Genomic DNA, 16,813 nt, shown 5'->3' with positions numbered 1-16,813 from the left:
GTACAGAGACAAACATTTATGGACACAGCAACTGTGTGGATATGTTTTACTTGACTATACTTATTTGTTGCAAGAGTTCTGTTGCTTTTTCTCACTTGGTTTTTAATTGAGGGGAGGGGATTGAGGTAAAGTTAGAATAGCAATAGCGATGATTTTAAAAAGTCATTAAAATTTTAAAAAAAAATACACATTACAGACAAAAGTGGGAGAGTTTTGAAAGTATGTACCTCCACACAATTGCCACAATGATAAGAGTATAGCTCTAATTCTATTGCTCCCTTGTTCAATACACTTCTGTGGGTCCCTGTTACTCGTATGATCAAATATTTGGTTTGGCATTCAAAGCCTTCACAACCTGACTTCAAGCTACCTTTCCAACTTTATTATACTCCACTCCCCTTCATACCCTCTATAACCCAGCCAAATTAATCTTCTTGCTATTCTCATTCAAAAGACACCAGCCCCTGATGGCATATCATTGTACAGGCTGTCTCCAATGTCTGCAATGTACTTCTTCATTACCTTCATTGCTTAGAATCCCTAGTTTTCCTCAAAACTTAGTTCTAATGTCACTTCTAATAGGATGAGCTTTCCTGAAATTTCCAGTTGCCAATGCCTCCCCACCAAACATACCTATTATTTTCTCTGTACTTACATATGGTTCCCAGGTGGTGCGGCAGGTAAGCCTTCTGGACCTGGAGTCAAGAAGACCTGAGTTCAAATCTAGCCTCAAGCACTTCATAATGGTGTGACTCTGGGCAAGTCACTTAACCTCTGTTTCCTTTGCTCCATCTGTCCTCCTGTGAGAGGGATTGTTGTAATGATCAACTGAGATAATATTTATAAAGCAATTTGGAAACTTTAAAGCACCATATAAATCGTAGCAAGGAGAAGGAGATGTTGTTTCAACAGAATGTAAGTTCCACATGGGCAGAGAACACCACATTTTCATCTTTACGCCCCCAGCATCCAGTATAGTACCCAGCACATAAGCACATAGCAAGTGCTGACTGAGTTTTAAGGGCTATGTTGATTATAAGTGGAGAATATAAGAAAGGACCTTGCTGCTTAGAGTAAAAAGGATGACGATAATGTCTGAAGAGAGAGGTGGCTGATCTATTCAGATGTTCCCTGGCTTACTTCAAGAACTAGTCCAGCCCTGGAGTCTCGAGGACCTGAGTGCAAATGTGGCCTCAGACATTACATTTCCTAGCTGTGTGATGCAGGGCAAGTCACTTAACTCGACTGCCTCAAAAATAAACAAAGAAAAGAAAAGATCCAACTTATATTTTCCTTTCTGGAGGAGCCCTCAGCTACTAGTGTGTTTACCTGTGAGATTACCCTCCATCTACTCTGTATAAATCTTGTATATACTTGCTTATTTAGATGTTACACTATTCAATCATGAGGTCTTTGAGGGCATGAAGCATGTTTTTTGCCTTTCTTTGTATCCTCAGCCCTTAAAACATTGTGTGAAACATAGTTAAATGCTTAATAAATGCTTCTTGGCTGACTGTTGGAAGGAAGGAAGGAAGGAAGGAAGGAAGGAAGGAAGGAAGGAAGGAAGGAAGGAAGGAAGGAAGGAAGGAAGAAAAAAAGCATAAAATTTGTTACAAATAGATTGGTAAAGAGATTGCTTTTTTTAAAGCAATTAAAATGAAATAGAAACAAAATTATAATAATTAAACTTGGCCTCAAAGAAAAAATATAAGAAGGCAACTTCTTACTTTGCAAAGGTGAGAGACTATGAATATGAAATAGTTCATTTAGAATTTTGTCAATAAATAATTGAAATTTTTTTGATGTGTTGATTGGTTTTGGAAAAGTCTTTTTTCCCTTTTTTATTTGTTATAAGAAATATTTTTTCTGTGAAAGGGAGAGAATATATAGTAGGAATTATAGCAGAAATATAAGCAAAAATTATTCATAAAAAATAGGTTAATAAAGAATCTTTCCCTAGCTTTGCATTCTCCTCTAGTTATATTTAAAATTTTTTTATGTTTAGGCTTTATAACCATTTGAAATTTATTATGGAATATGGTGTAGGATGTTAATCTAAGACTAATTTCTGCCAGGCTGCTTTCCAGTTTCTCTAGCAGTTTTTTTGAGTAGGGAGGGAGGTCTTTATTTTAGTGAAAGGCATTTCCCATTGGTAAAGTTCATGTGACACTGGAATGAGTTACTAAGAAAGATTATAGAGAAAGGTCACCTTTTTTTTCCTTTTAATGAAAGAGAACCACCATTCACCTTATTTATGTGCTTTGTGTCCAAAGGCAGAGCCATGGACTAGATGATCTCATGAAGATTTCTCTAGTTCTGATTGTCTATCAAATACAAACCCTACATGCATTCTAACTCTTCTTTTTTCAGAGGTAAAGGATTTCTTTGTTTTGTTTTATTTTGGCTTATCTCTTGCAGAATAATGAAGCTGATGCCATTTGTGTAGATGGTGGCTTAGTCTATGAAGCAGCTCTGGCCCCCTTTGATCTGAAGCCCATCATAATTGAAGACTATGGCTCTGAAAAAGGTGAATCTATTGACTCATATGCCAGGAGATCTCATGACTCTTGGAATGTTTATAGAAAAAATCAAGACTGTTCAGAAATTGAGGTTAGCTTTTAGTACCGGGAGAGATCTTTAGTAAGGAAAGGAATGGGGTTTCTGCCAAAGAGCTCCTCCTAAACTGCTGGAAATGTCCTAGGTGACAGAGGTCCTGAAGCAACCGATATGCCTTACCCAATTTCTACCTCTTCATTCTTCTCAGAGGCACACTTTTAGTGATGGTGAATCCAGACAAATGACAGAAATGTAAAACACACACACACACACACACACACACACACACACACACACACACACACACACACATCCCACCCTTCCCTTAGCTAATTAATTCCCTTTGGCATTAAGCTGGTTGGGTTCCAAAGGACAATTTACTACTCTCCTCCTCAGGGTTCTAGGGCTAACCTTTGGAAGCTGGATTTTCTCATTTAAGTTTATTAAAGTCTCATGAAAAATTTCCCATATATAAATCTTTTGGGGAGCACCTTATCTGGTATTGGTTATAGGCAGATAATGCTATGGTTGAATTTCCATATGGCATAGTTACCTACCTATAATCAACACAAGGTAAGATGCTCCCACATGTAAAGTATACACAGGAGACCAGTGGTGACTCACTGTTGCCTTAGGATTAGAAGTCCTTTTTTTTAACTTTGCAGAATCCTTATGAAGTTCCCCTTAGCTATTACTTTCTACTGGACTCCAATAGTAGGCTCCCTTGTGGAGTACTCAAGCTAGCCATCCCTGGCGCACTTAGTTAGTCCTCCATGTGCCCTTCCAATCTCAATGCAGACTATGTCATCAGCTACTGCTTCTTCAGGGACATTGCCCCTTCAAACTCAACTGTTCCAACCTTTCAAAGTTTCCATGATCATCCTCTAGTCAATACAGAGGAGGTGATTGTGAAGGCAGAAGAGAGAACTGAATCCTCCCCTACTCTTCCAAGGGCGATTCCTTTACCATCCCTAGACTGTCTTGTTGGATTCTCTTGCTGGAATGCTGGATTCCAGACTGGTCTTGCTATAAATACACATAGTCTCAGAAATATGTCTGATTCTTTCAAGTAATTCCAATGCCTTTTCTGCATGGCATTCAGGATTCATTTAATGATCCCAGTACTTCATGTTCACCAAACAGATTAAGACCTTGTTGGCCCCTAACTGACAGCTTTGATTGATTGATTGAATCAATCAAAAATTATAAAATTTCTGTGTTTGTTTGTAATGGACCCTTTGCCCCCTTCAGAAAAGGAACAGAGGAAAAGACAAAAATCCACCAGGGATATCCTTCAGGAGGAAGCAATAAAAATGTTCTAGTCAGAAAATTTCCTGCAATAGACTACAGAGATTATGCAACTGCCAGTTATGAGACTTCATAAGTTTTTCATTTACCCAAGTGGAGCCTTTGACAAAATCCCTTGTATTCTAAAATCCAACAAACATGCATTAAATACCCACTATGTTCAGAGCATAGCAGTGGGTGCTGGGGAAACAAAGGTAACAACCCTTACATTTTGCTTTTGGGGAAAGGCAGAAGGGAGGAGAAGAGTGTAGAGCATGTACATGGATGAGTAAATAATATCTGCAGAGTTAATATAAAGTAATTTCATAGAATCATACTTTCAGAGCTGGAAGATGTCTTAGAGGTGATCTAGTCTAACCCTCTTATTTTACAGAAGGAGAAATTGAGGCCCAGAGAGTATAAGTGACAAGGTCTCAAGGAGCACTAACAATTGGGGGATTAGAAAATATCTTGTGTGTGAGATGACATATGAACTGAGCCTTGAGGAGCTGGAGATTCCAAGGGGCAGTACTGAGGGAAGGTGGCATCCCATGTGTGTAGGCCAGGCTTTGCAAAAGTATGTAGGCAAGCGGTAGAATGTCACTTATGGAGAATAAAATATGGGGCAGTTTGGCTGGAACATAGAGGCTGTGGCAGGGGAAGTGCCTAAGAACTAGTGTTTTTGTAGCATTTGCAAAGTGCTTTACAAATATTATCTCATTTGAGCCTCATAACTGCTCTGCATATTATATCTAATACAAGGGAAGTTGCTCCCATTGTAAAGTATGCATGTGAGACTAAAGGTGACTCACCACATGGGTGGTAGTGCTATTATCATCCTTGTGCTACCCTATTTTATAGATAAGAAAACTGAGACCAACAGAGGTTAAGTGATTTGCCTAGGGTCACACAGCTAGTAAGGGTCTGAGCCTGGATTTGAACTGATCTTCCTGACTCCAAGTATGAGCACCACTGTGCCACCTCCCTGCCTCTGTCATATGCAATCATCTGAAAATGTAATCTGGAGCCTGATTGTGAAGGTCCTTTTTAATGAGAATTAAGAACTCCTTCCTCAAAATTTTGCCACGCAAGTCAAGGGAGAGTTTTCTCCTCCTTCCTTCCTTTACTTATCAAGTAAAAGTGAAAATCCAAGACCCTTTGGCATCTTTCTATCCCTTGACTCTATTGCTCTGAGAATCATCCCTAATCCTCTACCTCTTACAGAAAGGCAAATTTACTCCTTTGCCGTGGCTGTTGTGAAGAAAGGAACTGATTTTCGACTCAGGGATCTCAGAGGCAAGAAGTCATGCCACACTGGCCTGGGCATGTCAGCTGGGTGGGTCACCCCCATTGGGAAACTTGTGGACCTTGGCGCGTTGGACTGGAACAATATCAATTATCCTATTGAGAATGGTAAGCAGGCAAGTGTACTAAAAGCACTGAATACAGTGAGTGGCTTCTGGTGGTCTGAAATTATGTTTAAAAAATGGTGGTTAATGATTAATATGCATATTAGTCATAATATGACTAATCATAATGAAATATAATAATAGATATACTATGACATAATATTGTATGACTGCACATGTACAATCTATATCACATTGATTGCCTTCTCAATAAGGGAGGAGGGATGGATAGAATTTGGAACTCAAAATTTTAAAAAACAAATATTTAAAATGTTTTTACATGTAATTGGGGAAAAATTAAATATCAAATAAATATATTTTAAGATGGTGTTTCACAAAGCCAGCAATCCTTACTTGCATTTGTGTGTAAGCTTTGGACACACAGTGAATAACACATGAATTTAGATGTTCAGGAAAAGAATTATCTAAACCAGAGACTCTGAACTTTTTTTGTATCCTGAACCCTTTGGCTGTTAGGTGAAAACCTGCAGACCTTTCCCAGGAGATTACTTTTAAATACATCAAATAAAACATGAACAATTACAAAGGAAAACTAATTAAATTGAGAAATAGTGATCAAATTATTTTTTACAACAAGTCTAAATAACCTTTGAATTTTAGACAGATGAGAACAAGCAGAACACATTTTAGCCATTTGAGAGGTAACCACTAAATCTGTCAGTGCGTAAGAGTTCTGTTTTATAAAAGATGAATCTTCTGAAGCTTTGGGTTTTTATTCAAATTCTTATTTCTTACCCGGAGTTTAATTCTTTCATGATTACCTGCATTCAGATACTCACACTGCACACACACACACGCGCACACACTCACAAGTGCATACACATACACATATGTTCATATCACACACATAGACACACAAACATATACTCATACCACACACCTATACTTATACCACACACATATACACACACAAATACATGGTATGCTCACACCATGCATGTATACATGCACAACACATATGCACACACTCATATACTCACACCACACATATATGCACTCACCACATATGTATACACATGCACAAATATACACACATATTCACATCACACATGTACATATATCCGCATGTATGCACATGCTAACATCACACATGAATACACATGCAAGTGTACTCACACGATGCACCTGCACACATATGGTCACGTGTACATGTGTGCACACACACCAACTCACATCATACATGTGCACATGCACAAATATATACTCACATCACAGACATCACACACACATACACACAGTCCTCAGCTTTCTGTTACCTGTTCTTTTCTCTGTGCAGCGGTAGCTGAGTTCTTCTCTGCCAGCTGTGTGCCCTGTGCTTTTTGGACAAATTCCCAGCTGTGTCACCTATGCATTGGAGCAGGGCCTGATGAGTGTGCCTGCTCAGACAGAGAACCTTACTTTGGCAACTCAGGAGCTCTCAAGTGAGTGGGATCATCTGCTTAATTGTGATTCAGATATCATCTGACTTGGGAACATTTTCTATCTCCTATAAATTTATTCTGGTGCCACTAAAAACTTTATCTTAGCTTCAACCATCCCCTCTTTCTTCCCCATTTTACCTGAGTAGGAAAACACAAAGTTGTCTGTGCTTCCCTTCTTTTCTTTTTTTTAAAAGACATATTATTTTCTGTTTCTGAATCACCATAGCTATCCCAAGAATCTCTTCCACAGAACTGTCCCATAGGACAAATAGTATTTTTTTAAAGGAAAAAAATCAGCACAACTGATTGGCACATTGAAAAAGTCTGAAAATATATGCAATGTGTAACACCTATGGAACTCTCACCTCCACCAAAGGGTACGTCGCGGGTATCCTCTCATCTCCATTCAAGTCTCCTTGATCTTTATAATTTGTTATATTGACTTTTGACTTTTTGTTGCTTCATTGTTCTGTCCAGTCACATTGTTGCTCTCATTGTGTGTATTATTTTCCTGACTCTGCTTACTTCTCTCTGTATCAGTGTATGTAGCTCTTTTCCGTGATTCTCTGTATCCATCACAGACATCATTTCTTACAGTCCAGTAATATGCTTATTAATAACACTTATATAGTTCCATGTGTTTAGCCACTCCCCAAATGATGGGTGCCTCCTTTTTTCTTCCCACAGCACTTAGGTCAAGAATTCATACCCCTCCATTTTAGAGGGAGGAGAACAGGCTTAGGAAAGTTGAGTTATTTGCTTTAGGTAACACAGGAATTAAGTAGTTTCTCTACCTTCCTTAGGGTGTGCTCCTTATATTTCTCCTCAGTCCTACCTCACAAATGAATTGGAAAAAATAAAGATTCTGGAGTAGAAAATAAGCTATGGTATCTGGGCATTGGCCTGAGAACATCCTTAGGAGACTGGAAAAGGGCTCCCCACCTAAAAAAGAGCCCCTGATATAGATCTCCCTCATGCTGGGCCTGGACACAGGAAGACCTAATTTTCAACCTAGCCCCAGATACTTAGTAGCTGTGTGACCTTGGGAAAGTCACTTAACCTCTGTCTGCCTCAGTTTCCTTGATTATAAAATGGGGATCATAATAGCACTTACCTCCCAGGTTGTTCTGAGGATCAAATGAGATAATATTTGTAAAGCACTTAATACAGTGCCTGATACATAGTAGGCACTTAATAAATGGGTATTCCCTCCCCTTCCCTTCATGTTAAGATTCTTAGATATACTGTTCTTTTTTCTAGATTTTTTTTTTGGTCTTAGTTTTTCAGTAATCAATGGAGAAGAGAGCTTACAGACTTCAAGCTCTGACTTTTGTTAGGTACTATGGGAATACAGAAGAAATAAAGAATCATAGCTTCTGTATTGAAATAGCTCAAAGTCCAGGTGCACAGGTAAGAGTAACACCCAAGAACAAACAGCCAGCTCTACAGTGCAGTATAATGATAGCTAGTGTTTCCATAGCACTTAGGATTGATTCTCTGCTCTTTGTGCTAATTTTGGTCGAACAGTCAACACTAAGAAAACACAGGTGTTGCACCAGCCAGCACATCACCATCCATATATGGAACCATCAGTTACAGCAAATGGAGAAGGTTCGGATGCTGTGGATAAATTCACTTACCTTGGTAGTAGACTTTCCAGGGATGCACACATTGATAATGAATTGACACCCACGTTGCCAGAGCTAGATCAGTGTTTGCCAGGCTCCAAAGGAAAGCATGGGAGAGAAGAGATATTAGACTGACTACCAAACTGAAGGCCTACAGAGCCATTGTGCTGACCGCATTGATGCATGCCTATGAGTCCTGGACAGTGATATACTAGGAAACTGAGTAGCTTCACTTGAATTGTCTTAGAAAGATGCTGAAGATCACCTAGCAGGATAGGCTACCAAACACTGAGGTCCTTTCTCAGGCTTAACTGCCAAGCATGCAAACTCTGTTTCAGACAGCAGAACTCTGATGAGCTGGCTATGTTATTCAAATACCAAATGTATGCTTGCCCAAAACACTATTTTATGGAGAACTCCCTCAAAGAAGGCACTCATATCAAGGTCAGAAGAAGTGACACCAGGACACTGTCAAGATCTCTCTGAAGAACTTTGGAATCAATTGTGTGACAAGGGAGACACTGGCACAGGACCATAGTGTACCCTCATCAGAGAAGGCAAAGTGCTCATGAGCAAAGCAGAATTGTAGTCACTCGAAAGAAGCAAGGTTTGTGCACATTTAGAGACATCTCCACTCCAAATGTTCATATGGACTATTTGTTTCCCAACCGTGGTAGAGCCTTCTGAGCTCATCAGTCTGATCATCCACAGTACAACACTGTGCCTTGACTCCAACACAAACATGTCTTTTTGATCCTCTTTAAGAACAAAGGACAGCAACCAAACAAGAGTTTACAAAGGGATTTTACATATGTTATCTCATTTAATACTGACCAGGGTCCCACATTGTCTCCTGGGCCATCTCCAGTCATCCTGATGAATGTCAGGCCACTGGACCCAGATGGCTCAGGAGAAGAAGGTGAGGTTGGTGACCTTGCTCAGTCCTCCCTCACTCAAATCAAAGTCAGCTGCAAGTCATGTCATCATCTTGATGTCATGGTCCTCTTTGAGAACGAAGGACAATCACAACAACAACTGACAAATCTATGAAGCAAATGCGATCATTTTATGGTTGAAGAAACTGAGGCTGAAAGAAGTTATGTGATTTGCCCAAGATCATGTAGCTAACTGTCTCTAGAGGGATCCAAACTCAGATCTTCCTAATTTCAAATCCGGATTTATCCACTGGATCACCTTACTTCCATATGACTAAGTACTATTGCATGCTACTGAATGCTTATTTGTGTGGTATAGCACTACAGTGTAATGGAAAGGCTCCTTGATTTAGAATCAGGAGACCAGCTCTGCATGTGACTTTATATGCATGACTTTGGGAATGTCACTTTACTCTTCAGGGCCTCAGTTTCCAAATGAGGAGGGCTGAATTAGATGGTATCTGAGGTTCCTACCAAATCACTATGACCACTACAGGAGATCAGATGCATTAGTGATGGCTGGATTCTAACCATTTTTATGCTTCCCCTTTTCTTAGGTGCCTGAAGGATGGTGCTGGGGATGTGAGTTTTATGGAACACACAACTCTTTTAGGTAACTACCAGAGTCTAGAAATCCATCTCACCTCCAGGCCTGGTCTTGAATATTGCTCAATCTCAATCTTTCTCATTCTGTTTCCAAAGCTTGTGATCTTTCTTACACCTTCCTGGGAAGGAAAAAGAAAAATATTCTTTGTGATGATCTTATATTTAGCCTAGACATCCTCCTCTGAGAATTATACTCATGCTTATAGCACTTTTTAGGGTAACATTCAAAACCATAGACTATGAGCTCCCATCCAATAATATGTTCCCATCCAAGAGATATATTAACTCAAAACTAAGACATTTAATTAAACTGAATATCAATATTAAGAATGTAGAAAAATTCTCTCCTCCCTCAAACGCAGGATACGCCTTTCCACAAATCCCCATGCCACTAGTGGGAGAAGAAATGCACACAAACAGCAAGGATCACATCCCCCCTGGAACAAGTCAAAAAGCCAAGTCAACAAATATTTAAGCGCTTAGTTTGTACCAGACACTGGGGATACAAATGCAAGCAGAAAGAAAGATAGGCCCTGTCTTTACATTCACACATTCTAGTGGAGGAAGATAATACATAAAAGGAAACTGAAAAAGCTGGGGATGGTAGGAAGACATACATGTTGTATCAGACACAGGAACATGGTAGAGAAAGTTCAGAAAGTAGTCAGGATTGCAGCTGAAAGAGAAATGAAGACATGGTTGGCCTCGATATCCCCTTTAAAATTAAGGTTCTGGGAGGAACTAGTCAATCAGAGGGAGAAGTCACAGGGGAGGCAGATGCTTCCAATATGAGAAATAGTGCAAGGGTAGATTAAGTTTCCAGGAGGAAGAGTTTTCTGTGCCATGATGGAGAATACCTTTCTACCTGCTGAGCTGTTGACTGATACTTACGCTAAGAGGCGATGCTATCCATCACCAACTCTTCCCCAGGATGGCTTTCTCCTTGGTGGACTGCTGTCTCCCGTAGTTTCTCTACTGAGCTGCTACTGCCATCTGCTGGGATTTTTACTGAATTGTACTTGTTTTTAATAGTTTTGCCTCCAGTAAATTTGGCCTGACGAGCTCTGGTCCGACCCAACTTTCCAGAAGGAGATCATGAGGCAATAAATGAGAGAAAACTGAAAGATGGACAACAGAAAGGATGGCTTTTTTCCTTGGAACTGTGCTCATTTGCTTTTCTTTTGTTTTTGATTTTCAGAGACACTCCCAACTGCGGCTGAAAGGGATGCATTTGAGTTACTCTGTGAGGATAACACCAGGAGGCCAGTGGATGAATACAGGAAATGTCACCTAGGCAAGGTCCCTGCTAATGCTGTTGTGGTTCGAAGAGTGAATAGCAAAGAGGATCTGATCTGGAATCTTCTTTCTGAAGCACAAGTATGGACCATCTTCTCTTTAATGCTCAGTTTTCCTTATTTGGACCCTGGGATTTTCCCCGTCTTCCTATATGCCCCTCTTCAGGCATATAGTGGAAACAATGCTGGTCCTGTGAACAGGAAGACCTGAGTTCAAATCCAACTTCAAACACTTCCCAGCTATGTGACAGTAGATGAGTCACTTAGCCTCTGTCTGTCTCAGATTCTTTAACTGTAAAATGGGAATAACAACAGCACCTGCTCCCCAGATGTTGTGAGGATCAAATGAAATAATGGGTGAAGCACTTACCATGGTACCTGGCACATAGTAGGTGTTTAATTAATGTTTTCCCCTTCTTTTAATACTTTTTCATTCTAGAAGATACTTCTTCCTATACCAACCTCCCCAACCAAAATATCTATGACTGCATAATAATCATATGCCACTTATATATAGCACTTTACAATTTATAGGACGCTTTCAGGTATACTACCTTCCATTGTCATTAAGGTAGTATGTTGTATTGGAAAACTTAGTGGACTGGAAGTTCTTGGTTTCAAATCCTGGTTTGGTATACCCAAGCCAGGTATAGGCTCATGAAATCCTCATCAGTGAGTCAGGTTGGGTTCAAATCCTGGTTTTGCTTCTAATGACCTTGGGCAATTCACCGCCACTCTGTGGACCTTGGAAATAATACCAGAACATATAAAATGCTTCAGTTCCTTGTAGCCTTGAAGTGCTCTGTAAATGTAAGTCATTCTTATCCTTTGATTCTCACAACAGCCCTGTGAGATTGGCAGGACTGGTATTATAACCAGTTTACAAATAATAAAACCAAGGTTTAGAGACAGTAAACAGAACTTACTGGGTCTTCAGATTTTGTCAGCAGACATTTATTAAGCGCCTAATATCTGCAATACATCTAGCTAGGGGCTGAGCAAAAGGACAAAAAGGAAATAGCTCCTTCCTTCAAGGAGTTTGTATTTGGTACAGGCAAAACAGTTGTGTGAAAGGTCTATCTGAATTAGTACAACTCAGATATATGCGACTGGAGGTCTGAGTGTCATTGACCATAACAGAAACAAATCAATAGCCTGTAAATTAGAAGGCAAAGCCAGCATGGGTGTGTGTGTTTGCGTGTGTGTATTTGTGAACAGAGACAAAACAAAATTTTTTTTTAAAAAAGCCAAGAATTGCACTCTTACCTTAAATACCATGCACAATAGCTGTTCAAACTTCATTCTATTCTACATATCCATGGAAAAAACTGTTCTTTATGGAGACTATATATCTCAATAACTCCCTCAGCCTCCCTTTCAGTATCAGATGGCATATAAGATATTGCAAAAGAACCAAAGTTTGACCAATTCAGTGATTCTCTCCAAAAGTGATGCCATCCACCATACTTTGGGGCCTCACTATTCCAGTACATACTCTATAGACCCTAACGCCCATGAAGGCTACCTCCTGCATTGCTGACTCATTGATCAGGATTTCATGAGCCTGTCCCTATCTGTCAGGTGCTAAACTATGCCATCAAGCACAGCGGTTTACAAACATTTTGGTCTCAGGACCTCTTTATATTCTTAAAAATTATGGATGATTCCATCCTGAAAGATATGTTTTCATGGGTTATATCTATCAATATTTACTGTATTAGAAATTAAAACATCAATTTTAAAATATTTGTTTATTAATTCATTTTAAAATAAGAAAACATTATGTGTTAACATAAATAACATTTTCAAGAAAAATATACTTTCCAAAACAAAAGAAAATGAGTGAGAAGAGTGGCCTTGTTTTACAAATCTCTTTAATGTCTGGCTTAATAGAAGACAGCTGAATTTTCATAGCTGCTCTGGATTCGATCTGTTGTGACATGTTGTTTTGGTTGAAATGAAGCATGTAAAAAAAATCCAGCCTCACCCAGATGTGTAGTTGGAAAAGGGAGGAATATTTAATAGGCAAATGACATTTTAGTATTATTTTGAAAGCAGTTTTGGCGTCACAGATCCCCTGAAAGAGTCTTAGGATCTGAGAAACTAGAAGTCCTTTTACAGAGAAAACCACCACAATCTCTCTATTTACTGTCACATCTATATTTCCCTCTATGTATCTATTTACTCAAAGATTCCTTTCCCCTTTTGATCTTTCTCCTTTGGCCCCAAGGATTCTCCTTTTGTGGTCTCATTTTCTTGTCCCTTTAAACACTGAGTTACACCCTCACTGGTCATCTGCTTTAACTCACGGTTCTCTTTTCCCTTGAATAGGAAAGGTTCGGCAAGGGCAAATCGGAGACATTTCAACTCTTTGGTTCCCATCATGGAAAGGATCTGCTGTTTAAAGACTCAACTAACAGGTTTCTGAGGCTCCCTCCTAGGATGGATCATGAGCAGTACCTGGGTTATGAGAACATGAAGGCTGTGAAAACTTTGACAATGTGTAAGCAATGACTCTAAGCCATGTCAGAGGGGGCTGGGCAGTCTGATGGAAACAGTCCCTAATAATTGTAGCTTTGTTGCAGGCATTGAGAGACATCTTAATACTTTGGGGCGTATAGTCCTTTGTGTCCCAAAACACTTACCTAAAATGAATGAAAGAATGTATAGAGAGAGAGAGAGAGAGAGCTCTAGTGAATGAATAGCCAGAGGAACTAACATCCAGAGATTTAAATTTAAGTTAAAACCTTTCCCACAGGTTTTCACAGACTCAGGATATTAGGATCCATGAGTTGTGCTTGAATGCTGACACCATCTTGTATTAACACTGTCATTTGTGTCCATGGTGAAAATCTGGGCTATATGATCCAGACAGTGAAATTTATTAGTACTGATGAATTACTAAGAGAGTAAAATTAAATATAAATCCCAGGGTTCATTGACTTAGACCTGAAAGGGACTTCAGAAGTTATCTCAGACAACCTCCCATTTTACATATGAGGAAACTGATGTCTAGGCAGTTTGAGTGACTTGCCCAAGGTTCTACATGTATTAAGTAGCAAAGTTAATATTTAAACCTAGGCCACAGGATCATAGATTCAGAGCTGGGAAGGTTCTTACATGTTATCTGCTTCAAGCCCTTCATTTTACAGATGAGGTGAGAGACAAACAGAGACAGAGAGAATCTGACCCAACCCTTTTGTTTTCTAGATTCGGACAAGGGGGTCCACAGAGTCTTTTCAGCAGGATGTTTTTCCACTGTCTGTCCCCCTGCCTAGAAAGCTCTGTCTTGTCATCTCTGTTTCTTCATTTCCCTGGCTTCCTTCAAGACTCATATGTTACATTCTGCAAGGAGACCTTTTCTGATCTCCCCAGACGCTTTCCTTTCCTTCTCAGGTTACCATCCATCTACACAAAGGTGTGCTGGAGACAGTCTAAACCAGCTCACAGGAGTTGATTGTTAAATTTGCAATGTGAGCATTAACATTGCAGCAAAGGCCACCAATCAGATCTTAATTCACTGTGTTGTTGATTGTCTAGACTTAAGAAAGGGATAGAGAAAATGTTAAGAATAAAATGACAAAATATTGACAATGCATATTAAGCTTATTTTGAACTTCATACTTTTTTTGAGAGTTAGTTGTTAAACACTTAGCAGTACACTCCTGTCTGTATATATCTTGTATATACCTAGTCATTTATATACTTTCCTCTCCATTAGAATTGAATTCCTCCAGGGTTGGAACTATTTTTCCCTTTTTTTTATGTCCCCAGTGATGAGTAGTGCCTGGCACACAGTAGGTGCAAAATAAATGTCTGTTAACTGACAAATGGGGACAAGTGGAAAGAAATTAGTTCTGGATGTAAAGTACTCAGGATGTCTGATTGTTAAAGGAAATGAAACAGCTCCTATTATTGGATAGCAACTTCTGTCTAAAGCTGGCAAGTCTCAAAATAAGTATTAGTGCAGCCTCTCCGCTTCTTACTGCTTTACGGAATAAACAAAAAACCAAACTCCGACCTCTTCTCTTTGCTTCTCTCCTAGCTAAGACCTCTCCCTTGATATCCAACAATGTGAGGTGGTGCGCAGTGAGCAAAGATGAAGAGTCCAAATGCTTTGAGTGGAGTGCGGTCAGTGGTTTAGCCATTAAATGTGTTGTGGTAGAAACCACAGAAGAGTGCATTGACAAGATTATGGTACGGAGCCGCCGTGTTGGTGTTGCAACACCATTCTTGGGTTCTTAAGGACAAAGGACTTGGATCACAATTCTAGTTCTGCTACTTTCTTGGTGGGATGGTACAAGAGAGGGAGTGCTGTATTTGGAGTCAGAGGACTTGGCTTAGAATCCTGACTCTGCCTCTCACCACTTGTGTGGACTTCAGCAAGTCACTTAATGTTTCTGGAACTCAGTTTCCTCATCTATAAACTAAAGGGTTTAAACCTGATGACCTTAAAGCTCTAACTCAATGGTCACATGATCTTCAATTGACTATGTAGCTCTATGCTTGCCTATCACTCTGGGCCCCTCTACAGGTATCTTGTGAGTCTATCCTCTCCAAAACACCGGTCCCAAACAACTACCACTGTTTCCTTTTACCGGTCAGTTGCCATACTTCTTAGTTCTCAACAAAGGAACTTGGGGGAAAGGAATAAGCATTTATTAAATGCCTCCTATGTGCCAGGAACTCTGCTATTTTAGAAACATCTCATTTGATCTTCACAACAACCCTGCAAGGTAGGGCTATTATGATCCCTATTTTACAGCTGAGGAAGCTGAGGCAGACAGTGGTTAAGTGACTTGGTCAGGGTCACCCAGCTTGGAAGTGGCTGAGGCCTCAAATAAGTTGACTCCAGGTCCAGTGCTCTACCCATTGTGCAACTTGTCTCAAAGACATCTAATTAAATTACAATGTAATAGCAATAACTATATTCTTCCCATAAACCTGGAACTCACTTTCTCACAACTTAAAGCAGTTATTGTGAAGAATGGATCTGCATAGGAATGCTTTGCAAATGTGTGAATATGTGTAAAAAAGTATATGGACAGTAGTCATGATGATTATTATTTTTCTACATCTGTATTCCATGTGGCTGATCCTCTGAAACTGTGGCAGAAAACTTCATCCTGGGCCTTCATTTGCCAGCGTAGCCTCCTTGTACACAGTGAAGCTGTTCTAGCAGAGGGCTGCAAGGAAGATGGGACAGGAAACAACCCAGTTGCTTTGCTAATGATCAAATGATATGGTATTTGTAGTGCTTTGCACAGGGACCAGCACATGGTATGCACTTAATAAATGCTTATTCCATCCGTTCATCCCTCTAACTATTTGCTTTGCCATTGTAGAAAGGGGAAGCTGATGCCATGAGCTTGGATGGAGGATTGGTCTATATTGCTGGTAAATGTGGTCTGGAGGTTGTCCTGGCAGAGAATTACAGTAAGTTGAATGAGATCTTCCTTTAGTAACTGAGTCCATTTGGTTCATGGAAAAATGATATTCCACACATAGATTTTATTGGGCTGTTTAAGCGGGTTTGAAATGGAGGGATGGCAGGGATAACAGAATGGTCAAAAATCATGAGAAGCATAAGTAATCTGAAGGTCAGAGGTCATCAAAACATTTCTTTCATCATACCGAGGAGCAAGTTTCAGCTCT

General features: G+C 39.7%; 1 protein-coding gene across 1 annotated transcript in view; it reads left to right on the top strand.

The window, feature by feature from the left end:
- Window positions 1-16,813, top strand: part of LOC140506439 (lactotransferrin-like) — an 83,788-nt gene that overhangs the window by 11,532 nt on the left and 55,443 nt on the right. Inside the window, 8 exon segments of the mRNA XM_072613618.1 lie at window positions 2,419-2,527; window positions 5,068-5,256; window positions 6,550-6,694; window positions 9,815-9,870; window positions 11,062-11,240; window positions 13,490-13,661; window positions 15,204-15,355; window positions 16,504-16,594. Of these exon segments, the coding sequence (XP_072469719.1) occupies window positions 2,419-2,527; window positions 5,068-5,256; window positions 6,550-6,694; window positions 9,815-9,870; window positions 11,062-11,240; window positions 13,490-13,661; window positions 15,204-15,355; window positions 16,504-16,594 (1,093 nt within the window).

Source organism: Notamacropus eugenii, chromosome 5 (genome assembly GCF_028372415.1).
Source record: "Notamacropus eugenii isolate mMacEug1 chromosome 5, mMacEug1.pri_v2, whole genome shotgun sequence".
Classification (NCBI taxonomy): Eukaryota; Metazoa; Chordata; class Mammalia; order Diprotodontia; family Macropodidae; genus Notamacropus; species Notamacropus eugenii.
Note: the sequence above shows the minus strand (reverse complement) of the source record. Positions and strands in the feature narration are given on the sequence as shown.